This window comes from Macrobrachium nipponense, chromosome 5 (assembly GCF_015104395.2).
Source record: "Macrobrachium nipponense isolate FS-2020 chromosome 5, ASM1510439v2, whole genome shotgun sequence".
NCBI classification, from domain to species: Eukaryota; Metazoa; Arthropoda; class Malacostraca; order Decapoda; family Palaemonidae; genus Macrobrachium; species Macrobrachium nipponense.
Window position 1 is genome coordinate 129906304 of NC_061107.1, and position 12243 is coordinate 129918546.

The window sequence follows — 12243 nt, forward strand, 5'->3', positions numbered from 1 at the left end:
ACTTGTACCAAATACACACATACATTGGTGGAATTTAGAACTTTTGATGTCATATATAAAGCGTTGGTAGAGGAAATTACTGTACTTTCATAATGTACAAAACACCACTTTACTGAGGCAGCCATCATACACACTAAAGGCATGAAACACTACATGCCATCTACTATATTAAGACACTTAATGTAATGTTGCTGTAAACTATCAAGGAAATGCATTTTGTTTGGCATGACATTTTCATGTGTATTACATCATGCACCAGTAACTCTCAATGGATTCTCTTGGATATTACTTTAGTAATTTACATACCTGTACTTATGCAGAAATGCATTTTTATCATATAAGTTCCAAAGGATTTATTATAACTATTTAAAAAGCAGATATATTATGACACTACATTTTTTTTTTCACTTAATACCTAACATCTGTTGCCAAAGGCCCAGCCTAGTATTCCTTGAAATGTGAAACTATATGGTCACTGGAAAATCTTATGAAACTGGAAAAAATATAAATGAAAAAACTTTTCATCACAATGAATTTAAGAGCACTGTAAACAAGTATTGCAAACTGCAGCACACACACAAGTTTTCTTGCCTTTACATTGCTTTTTACCCTTGCTCCAAAGCTGTGATGATGTAATACTTTACATTGCATATTTGTTAATAAAATAATGAGGACAGAACTGCTTTTGTTCATTCTTGGTGAACAACTGGGCTGACCCCTTGATGATTAGTTTTTGGGAGATGTTAAATATTTAATGGTTTTTCACAATCGCACAGGTACTGCTAGTATAACAAATTTTTTATTCCAGTCACTAAAAATAAACACATATTAACTACAGAAATTAAGAGTTGTGTACAAATTGTGAGAAGAAATATTACAAAACATATAGATAACTATTCAAATACAAGAGCCAGTAGAGGTGTACTCTCCGAGTTCTCTTGTTAAGAAACAAAATTACCTTTGGCAACATGAACAGTTTATGGACACCAAAAGCAAAATGGAACTGGAATTGCACAATCTGCTTTGTTTGTTTTTAATTTAAATGACTGAACACTGTTACACAGCATTACAAAATAAATCCCAATACTTCTAAGTGAAAGAAATTAAACTTTTTTGCTACAAAAGAACAAGCAGATAATGCAACCCAGAAATATATTTTATCAAAGTGAAACTAAATACAATGCCCTACAAAAATTCTAAAGAACTAGTAAGTCATAACAATATCTTATTTGCATATTTGCACCAATCTATTTCCTGAAACTCAGGAAATTTGAAAACACTTTATGTTTAATCCTAAATTTGTTACAGCATGTTTTACATTATTACTGCAAGGTACTTTAACCAGACCACTGAGTCATTTAACTTGTAAGGAACTGGGTAAAAGAATTTGTTCTAAAATGAGGTAACAACTGGAGTAAGACAATTTTAGTAACTGAAAAGTTACATGCAAGAAAGAATGGGAAAAAATAAAAATATTACAGAAAATCACACCCCTATACAACATTCAAATCAGATCAGAAAGCAAAGAGGTAACATCTCACTCATTCTATCTATAGGCCATAATAAATTAGGCAAGAAAGATTGACCTCGCACTGTACTACTTGTACTTTGTATGAAAATGACAAATGAATTAAAATTCAAACATACTTTGTATATGTTTATACACATGAATTACAAAACAGTCAAACTGAGGGTAGTTTTTATTTCGATGAGTAACATTCAATATCTATTACAACTATAAAATTTTCCCTTGTTTTTCAGATCCCTGAAATATGGCTCTATCTTCCTTAATTTATTCTGACACTTCAAGAAATGAAACTTTTCCACTGAGCTAACATTATTGATAAAGGTAAATTTTTATAATTTTCTGAACAAGATTTTAATATTCAAGTAACAGTACATTAACAAACATAAGCAAGTGTAAATCATACTGTAGTCATATATTTAAATAATGGGGTTCTCCTTTATTTGAGCCAATGAATGACATACCATCATCAATTACCAACCGCTATGATAATGGTTAAGCAAAAATCTGAGACCTATTCACTTCCAAATTTATAACTTTATGGAGAAATTTCACTCTAGCTTTACAGTTGTCATCATCCACATGAATATGCTGTCTAGTTTACAACCTAAAAGAATACACCATTTTCTCTTACATACATTTTGTGAAGTTTTGATTTGTTATGAAACTGTAATACGTACACGTGTTTTTAAAAAAGAATCAAGGAATTCATTTGAATTCTAACTGTCACTTTGAATTCTAATTTGAGTTATAATACACCGAAATATTGAATGGTCTTTAAAGGAATTTACTTCTGAGCTTTATTCTGAAGCAAATGAGTGAATTCATAATCTGTACCAATAAAATATCCTACTGTGCATTTCAGGTCCGTGTCAAATTGATTTTCGTCAATAAAATCTTACTAAAGAATCAGATATGGATCATATTTTGGAAACAGCTATTTGAAGCCATAGCCTAATTAGCAAAAATATACAGTGATGTCTAATGTTGATAATTAAGGCACTTATCAGAGTAAATAAAAGAAATTTGAAGGGAGCTAAATTTAGTAACGACCCAGAAAGAGGCTAGTTATAAGGTAAACAATTTAGCAACCACCCAGAAAGAGGCTAGTTGTAATGTAACCACCCAGAGAGAGGCTGGTTGTTACGTAACCACCCAGAGAGAGGCTGGTTGTTACGTAACCACCCAGAGAGAGGCTGGTTGTTACGTAACCACCCAGAGAGAGGCTGGTTGTTACATAACCACCCAGAGAGAGGCCAGTTGTAACGTAACCACCCAGAGAGAGGCCAGTTGTAACATAAACTATGACATCAGATGTAATATCATGGTTACCAGTAGTATAATAATGATCGTAATTTGGAAATAGCTATTTTAAGCCACAGCCTAATTGGCAAAAATATGCAGTTCAGTAATGTCTATTGTTGATAATTAAGCCACTTATCAGAGTGAATCAAAGAAATTTAAAGGGAAACTTAGCTAAATTTAGTAACCACCCAGAAAGAGGCTAGTTGTAACTTTAACTACATCATACGTAATATTAGGGTTCCCAGTGGTATGATAATGATAGCAAAAACACAAATATTTGACCATCTTGTACAATACGTATTGAAGGAAATGCTAAACAAATCATTGTTGAGAATGGTGATATTATTGTGGTTTACATTGGTGATACCACGGGTGATGAATAAGAATTTGGTATAGTACATACATATGACAATATTATAGCAAAGGAATTTGGTAAATATACATATGGCAATATTACTGTTTTCATTGTACAATTTTATGCGGACTATAGGAAAACATGGCAATTATAATTAAATTTCTTTTTACCCTTTGACTATCAGTTATACAAACATTTGGAATTGGTGAAATACAATCATACTGAAATGAAAACAAGATAATTTACAGGCGTTTGGTATATTTTGCCCCGATATACCTGGTAACCTTGCATAATAGTAAACACTGCCGACGCATTAACAAGAATAACTAAAATGAATATTAATGTGATTATCATCATGATTAAAAAATTTAAAGTATTCTTGCTTAAAGCAAAGATTTTTCAATTAACAAAATCATAAAATTTTTAAATAAAAGGTTTCTTAAAGTATACGTTTTTTTTCTTTTTAATTTTTTTTCCTTTTCATTCTTCTCAGGATTAATCCCTGAGAACCAGCCAAAGAAGAGTCTATTTAAGACTCAGAGGTCTGGGAAACCTAGCCCTATTAATAATAATAATCATCATTATGATTAATAATATCATTATCAGTACTTTACATGGCTGTGTGTATAAGAAAAACAAAGTATATTACATAATACATTTTTATTCATTGGCTAAATACTGCTCTTTATCCACAAAGACCCTACGACCGTGTAACAATGGTTTTCAGTGTACGGCTTGGTGCATATTTCAAGCTAAAAGAAACGTGAATTGCCCCATGCAACTGTATTACACAATTAATATTCTCATTTGATGCCCACTCCCTTACTGTATTCTACTTTGGAGTTTGAGTGTGTGTAACAATATAATACTTCCATATACTACTACTACCAACATCTGAGTCATCATTCATAAAGTATATGGGAGGGATGTCTAATAAAGTACGTCATACTACAGTATCAATGAGTGGGAGGTACTTCAGTAATGATGTTTTACTAGCCTCTATCTATGAGTCTGCTAGATTTAGCTAAGCTTCCCTTTTTTCTTTGATTTACTCTGATAAGTGACTTAATTATCAACATTAGACATCACTGCATATTTTTGCCAATTAGGCTGTGACTTCAAATAGCTATTATCAAAATACGATCCATATCCAATTTTTTTATAAGATTTTGACGGAAATCAATTAGACACGGCCCTGAAATGCACAGCAGGTATATTTTAGTGGTATCTGGCTCAAATGCACTAAAGGGCAAGTTATGCTCTGCCTTAAGTACCAAAGACAAGCATGTACATATATTATTATTAAGTAGTTTAACCAGACAACTGAGCTAATTTATTCAACTCACACTGGGATGGCAACAAATAAAAAACAAATAAAGTTACCTGTGGGCAGAAATCTACAGTTTCTATCTTTAGGTTCCAGTTTATGGTTCAAATTAAAGAAGATAAAACCAACCCCTGTATTTGATTTCATAAAGCTTCTTACTTTAAAAATGCAATATATTTTATTTAGTTATCGAGATTATTTTACACAGAACACTACAACTAAAGAACCATCCATAGTTACTTAAATCTAATTTCAGAATTACTGAAGTTCACCTATAAAATCACAAAGATTAAGTGTTATTCAAAAACATAATTTGTGCCATTATATTTTACAAAAACATTCATATTACATTTTCCTTGTATAAATTCTATGTTAAACCTAAACCCATCACCACTACAACCTTCTTTTACAACACAGCTTGCCATTAAAACAAACTTTCTCTGCACAGAATGTACCATTTAATAACAATGCAAGCATCTTAAAGAAAAGCACAATACCAAAGAGGATTAATAATTATCACAATCATACAATTATTAGTTGTTCAAGAAATGCCCAATACATTTCAGTTCTTTAATCCTAAAAAAATTGGTACGTAAAGCTAACAAATCAATGATGATTTAACTAAAAGAATGAAAATATTAATAAGAAAAAGTAATCTTCCTAGTAGCTTGCAATATTATCCCTTAAGCGACTATCGAAGTGTATGGTTCACTCCAATAGCTCAGTATGAAACTAAAATTGAAATTAATGATGGAAACAAAACTCAATGTTATATACCATAACTCAGCAACACAAACTCAGTTTAACTTAAATCAACAGCAAACATCAAGACCAAGGCAGAATTTGAGCCCTTGACTTTTGAGTAACATACATACTGCTCCATCAAGAAGCTACCTGGGCCAATGAGAAGAAAGGCTGTAGGGAGAAAGTACCCATAAATAGCAATAAAATTTAAATACTAAATTTTCACTGAATTCAGAGCATGAAACCTCAAGGGTGCTGTGTACTCTGCTACTCTCTGGGCATCTAATAATTTAACTGCAAAATATCTAAGTATATTGTGTGAGAGGACAAAGAATGTAAACCTGTCTACTACATATAGGGAAGAGGTAAAAAGTATTTGGCATTAAGATGGAGCCTGGACTTATCTCTGTTGTTACAATTCACAGCTTTGGCTTATAGGTTATTCAGCTCTTTCCTTCTCCTTTCTTCTATGGTGAATAAAGATTTACTTGTCAATTCCAATGTTAAGAGATTAATGTATTCCTAAAGTATATGATATGAAACCACTTTTTTTTTTTACTAGCTCTGTGAAAAGCAGTGAACACATTGCACAAAGGTCCCTACTCAATTTCTGTCAGAAGCATAGCATTTTATTTTCATCACTTAGAGGTGAGGACTTTGCTGTTTTGATATACAATGCTTAACATTCTTCTGAATTGAAAATATACATATTCACAAAAATTATTGAACAGTTAGGAACAATTATCCTTTTAACACCATATAAAATACTACATGGCTCAAGTCCTTTTAAAATACATTAGTGATTCCTATAATGTTATAATGTGAGGTAAAACCAAACAGGTACTTGCACAAAGGAACAATAAGTGAACTTTACCAAAGAACAGAAATATATGAATTATGAACCAGTCATACTGAAAGACATACGTATGCCTTTAATGATTTGTCAATACTTGGGCTTCAATCTACCAGATTTCCCAGCATCAAAGACACTACGTACTATGTTTTTTCTTAAATAAGTCTCGGTAATTTTCTGTAAAAACTAAAGACCAAATGTTTTACTTTTCATAGGCCTATCCTACACCTAGAGGTAGATTACCTTTGCTATTTAGCAACCAGAACTGAATATGACCTCTGAATGAAGTATATGATTTTACTTTAAATAGTAAACAAGCAATAGTATCATAAAGAACAAAAAAGTACATGTACATACAAGTAGTTACAGATTCATTCCTGTATATTGGCAGATTACAGTAAGTTACAGAAGAGTGGGTAAAATCTTACCAGTATTTTCCCTCTCCTCAAATGACTTTCGGGTTGTTATTTGCTGATGAAGGTAAAATTGTGGTGAATTAAAATAGTTTACTAGTTAATGTTACTACAGCAATATTATTGTAATTAGTCATGATCATGTGTTGCTTTTACAAATGATGATTGTGTGCAAAATATTTCCATGCTTTGCAGACTGAAATATTTGTTCCCAATTTTATCAGTATTTCATGAATTTTAGTCTTGATTCTAGTTTTATTTTTTCTATTTGTGCAGAGGTTCTTCAAAGTGTATTTGCAGTAAAATGTTATTCTTAATTTCCAGTTTTCCTATTGTGGTGTTCAGTTCCCTTTACCTGGGATTCAGAAACATATTTTACTTGGTAATCACTTTTTATTTTTCATTTCAATAGTTCATCAACTTTAAAGGAACTCATTAAATTTCATAATTAATAAGCCTAAGAAAAAGTATTTTTTTATATATAAGAACTAAAAATTACAATAAGTTGTGAAGTGCTTGGGCCTATTTTTAATCTTTCATATTTGCTAGTCAAAATTGGGGGCATCTTTGAGGTCAGTGTGTCTTCGGTGCCAGGAAATATGGTACTTCCTTAAATACAAAAATTTACTTCAACAAAAAACATTAAAACTTAAAACACTACAAATATTTCCTTCAATTTTATTTCTTTTTCCTTTCATTTCATTTCATGTGTCAAACCTGTTTATCAAGTACCACTTTCATTATTTATATATTGATGTTTACATACTGTTTACCTTGCTAAAGTAAGCTTTAACATATAAATTGTGCTACATTAGTGATGGTAAAGGTGGGTACTAAGGAAGCTTAAATAGTCAGGGAGAGTAACAAGATTTTACACTGTCTGAATTGAAAGACTGGAGGTTAGGTTATCATAAGCTCTAGTTTAATAGCACTATGGAGGCATGTCATGAAGCATTTCAGAAACTGACAAAAAGGTGACTTTGAACACATGTGATTGTCACAAGCAGCAAGTAAGTATACAAATGGTAGTAAATTTATCCTTGGTCATATTGAAAATAAGGATCTTCAAGTACAATGTCAAAGTGATATATATAGAAAACCAAAATCCCTCCTAAAATAAACACCTACGTATAAGCTTTCTCAACTTTTCATACTATAAAAGATTAAGGCATTTATACCTCAATTTCCTGACTACCTAGCAATCTATGCTTTGAAACACAGCAAACATAATATGTACCATTGATAAAATATAAAACTAACAAGGTATAGTATATTGTTAGCAGATACAAAGTTAGCTATTCATACAAAATTAATAGACAGTCTTAATTAGTTAAGTTGGAACACAACCCTGATTTTAATGAATCATAAATTAAACTTATTTTCAAAACTCTGAATAACCTGACAAAATAATTTCTCAGTGTATTATATATAGAAGACAAAGTTACTAAGGAGTAATTAATTTTCAAAGACTAAGATGCCGTGCCTGCACAAATACTATACTGAACTTCCAATGGAAGAGTAACTACCTAGTTTCTTATCAACACATATGGTGAACATTTTAGACTTGCGAGGGTAGTTCTATCAAATCAATGGAAAATGTAGCTTGTTCTGTGGGTGATCCTGGGGGAAATGTACAAAAATCTCATACAAGAAAAGAGAAAAAATAAAATATAGCACTCTGTTAGGAAGGGAAGAATGTAGCCAGCTTAAGTGAACTTGCTTTCAACATATCTGTGCAGGTTTTTCATCAGCACAGAATCAAGTGTTACTCACTGGTTCTCAGTTTGTAATACTTCTATGAAAAAATGATGACTGCTTCCTTCAAAAAATCAGCAACAATAGGGGCTTGTGGTATTTTTAAAGAATAATGGTATGAGAGGCACATAGTTGTTTTTGTGATTAACTGTTCACTCCATCAGTTAAGGCATGGGGAGCAAGGGTGTTTATGGGCAGAAATATGTAGACCAAACACATTTATTTCAATGTACTGATGATCAGTACATTGAAATAAATGTGTGAGGACAAAGAAGCAGAATTAAGACTTAATGGTGAACAGGTTGACAGTACACTAGTTGCATATGTTTGGTCACTACCTGTACAGTACTGTAGTTGGGCAGAAGCATTCTTACATATTTAATAATGACCATATATTTTAATGTATAAAACATCTGGGGAAATAACAGGGAAACTTTAATAAAGAACCCTTTGGGAAAAAATTTGGTCAAACACTTCAATATTAAATTTTTTCCTTAGGAATTTACTACCATTGGTATTTGCTTGGCTCCACACAATCACAGAGACAAAGTGCAAGGTGTGAGACTTGAAAGATCCTTTGTGTGAAGTATGGGAACTTATTAAAAAAACCAAGTATGGGAACACTTATTAAAAAAAAACAAGAGGGTTTAACCTGGGAACTATAAATATCACTTAAACAAGAGGGCTTAACCTGTGGACTATAAATATCACTGACATAAGGACGGAAAACTGAAGCAAGCTAAATGAACCTTCCCAAGTTCTAACAACTTAGAAACCACTGCCCACTTAATATAAAAAATTTTGTTTTTGAAGTATTCCAAGACTTATTTATAGTGGGTGAAGTGTAAAATTACCATGCAATACCATAATACATACATTACCGCATTATCTAAAGTACTCCAGTAATGCATGAAGACTTATGATATAAATGAGGTCTTTCAGATTTATGTATTCTGAATCATACATTACTTAAAGAAACAAACAAAACATGATTGTTTTAAATTAAAGAAAACTTAATGGTAAAATTTTATGTTGAAAATATGGTTATATGTATTCCATATTTGTGGTAGGAATTTCAGTGCTTAGGTGGGTTCTAGATCATCAAAAGTTTTGCTCAATTCTTGGTATTTCAGACAAAAATTTCTTCTACAGAGAATATTGAAATGTTTCTTACACAATACAATGTAAGAATTGTCTGGCCATAATATATATACCCATATGAAGGGGTACAATTATGTGACATACTATTCACATGCAAGATACTGTATCAAAAAGGTTGATTGCCTAGTAACCCACATGAATCCTTTCTGATTATTAAAAAGTAAACATACAAACACATACCTCAGTACCTTTCATAAAGTCTGAATTACTGTCAAAGGCTAATGAACTTGTTCTTCACTTCTTTGATTAATGTATTAAGACTTAACATAAAAGCATTTATTTCACACTATTAATAATATATAGTATAAAGTTTAAAAAAATGACAAACAAAGTTAGTAAAAGCTATAACAGTCCACAAAATAAAAAATGTACTTCATAGGTAAATTATGAATTATGCATCAAGAAAATAAAATACCATACTTATTATTCCCCTCCATCTGTCCGAGCTGCATGAACTTCATTTTCTGCATGAGCATAATCTCGCAAAAAGACAGTTTCATTCTTCTTAGCTGAGGTTGGTAGCTCTCTTGGAAACAGATCTGAGAAGTACAAAGCCTGGGGCAAAGAGAAGAAGATAAAAGCAATATGAGAATCCAATACGTACTGTATTATGTTTAAAGTAATTTCATTAGCATGGACATGCATAAAACATTAATCCTTCACCTACAGTGCAGTGTCACCTCATACAGGAAAAGGCTGGTGCTAGGACAATGTATATGATGAAACCAATGATTTAATGGTCTGGTTACCTGTACTCAAATGAAGAGATGCAAATAATAATAATACTGATAAGACTTGAATAATATTTGTGATATTACAAATAATGATGATTAACAATGACATAGCCCCAATTACAGTTGGATAGAATGCCTAGACTTGTAACCCAAATAGCAGGCCCCCTAAGAAATTCACAAGGTAAACCAGGTTAAAGGATATGCACTTTGCAGAGGCAATCATATATGTACACACTGTAAGACTCAAGTAATCAGAGGAGGAAAGAGGAAAAGTTAGATCTATGGGTCTGTGTTTTGTATACGCATCAATAAACATTTCAGTTCCGATTGTGACAGGCAGGGCTGTAATAATAGTTGCACTGTTAGACATTATAAGGTTATATGCAACTGAAACCAACCAAAGACTAAGGAGGGTGGGGTACAAGTTGGAACACTTTAACAAATATTAGATAGGGAAATAAGAAGGCTAAGCAGTCGATCTTACCTACAGCCCCAGTCGCATTGTGCAAAAGAAAGGGTTTTTGGATACCTATGCCAAGAGGTCTTTCATCAAGAGATCTGCTCTTGAAGGATTCCATTAAAAGAGCAAGGGAGTTGAGAACATATCACTGAAAGGTTATTAGACTTCAGAACCAGTCAAAGAGTATGAAATGGTAAACATTGTCGTACCCCACCGGGGTCAATTAATTCATACGGATTGTATAGTGGTGGATCAGCTACCAAAATATACAAAGAAATTCAACATTACGAAGAATTTAAGATCATTGTGTAAAATGAAAATCATCTTGCCTGTTAAAGACTCTGATCTATCCATAGAAAAAAAATTGCCTATTGATTTGTTGACAGGGGCTGACAATGTGTACAACATACTACATCCAGGGTTTAGAAAATTGGAGTACTTAGTACTGCTACCAACCATATCTAGGTATGTGGTAACCCCGGAACCTGTAGTTCTCCTTCCACCAAGGCAACTCGTGTTTCTACTTTAAAATTGGCAGTGGAAAAAAAAAGAGATAACTACCACTGAAGGGGCTACTCACTTAAAAGCACCATGGGAAGATCTTGAAGCTTTATGGAGTTTAGACCACTAAGGTATTAACTGCAGTGAGATAATGGAACAGGAAAAAAGAGGGTTTTGGAAAACTTTTCAGATACTATAAGCTATTTCAAAATTGACAAACAGTACGTTGCCTTGGAAAGGCAATAAAAGTAGATTAACCTTCAACATTGGGTTGGCTTTGAACAGACTGAAGCTACAGTGTGTCAAGTTTCGGAAGGATACCCAATATCTAGGACACTGTCAAAAAATCCTGAGGGATCAGGAGGTTCATAGAGAGGGTGGAATATTTTAAAACTGATGAAGACTCATTTCTTGGCACATCATGGTGTTAAAAAGACAGTGCAACAACCCCTATTAGGATGGATTTGACTGTTTGGTAAACCAGACGGGAAAAATGGGTTAAGCTTGAATGATTGTTTGTGTACAGGACCACATATAACAGCTGACCTACTAAAAGTTCTGCTGCAGTTTAGAATAGAATCATTTGCCTGCATTAGTGACACAGAGAAGGCACTTTTAATGGTGCAACTAAGATAAGAGGATAGAAACTATACAAGATTTTATGGCTGGAAGATCCAACAGACCCTAACAATAGATTGTTAGTGTAAAGGTTTTGAGTTGTTTTATTCAGAGCTAATTTCTCCCATTCTGTTGAATGCAATAATTAAGACACACTTGTTCATGGTGAAAGGTGATGTAGTAGAAAGGATTAAGAGAGGACTATATGTAGAAAACCTACAGTTCACCAGCAATGAAGATGATGAAGTGGTCAATTTTTTTTTGAAGTAAATATGAAGTTTTCATAATAAAACTAATATTGTAATACTTACCTGAACACCTGAATTAGCCCTGGTCACTGACCAGCCCGAACTATATCCCCACATATTTACCCACTAAGTGGGTAATTTTAACTGTCAGTGTTACCAATGCTGCAGGTAAAATCTAGTCAAATCAGTTACCTGTGTTACCGTTGGCAACACTGCCGCAAATACCAGCCACCAGAGGCCTGTC

At 32.7% G+C, this 12243-nt stretch overlaps 1 protein-coding gene across 4 annotated transcripts in view; it reads right to left on the minus strand.

Moving 5' to 3' along the window:
* Positions 1-695: 695 nt before the first annotated feature.
* LOC135215648 (phospholipid phosphatase 1-like) overlaps positions 696-12243 on the minus strand; it is a 283884-nt gene continuing 272336 nt past the window's right edge. For 2 of the 4 annotated variants that reach the window (XM_064250569.1, XM_064250570.1), the window contains exon 6: positions 696-9993. In XM_064250569.1, coding sequence (XP_064106639.1) covers positions 9862-9993 — 132 coding nt within the window. In that variant the 3' untranslated portion in view covers positions 696-9861. The remainder of the gene's footprint in view (positions 9994-12243) is intronic. The other 2 variants (XM_064250571.1, XR_010314746.1) reach the window with 2 other exon arrangements.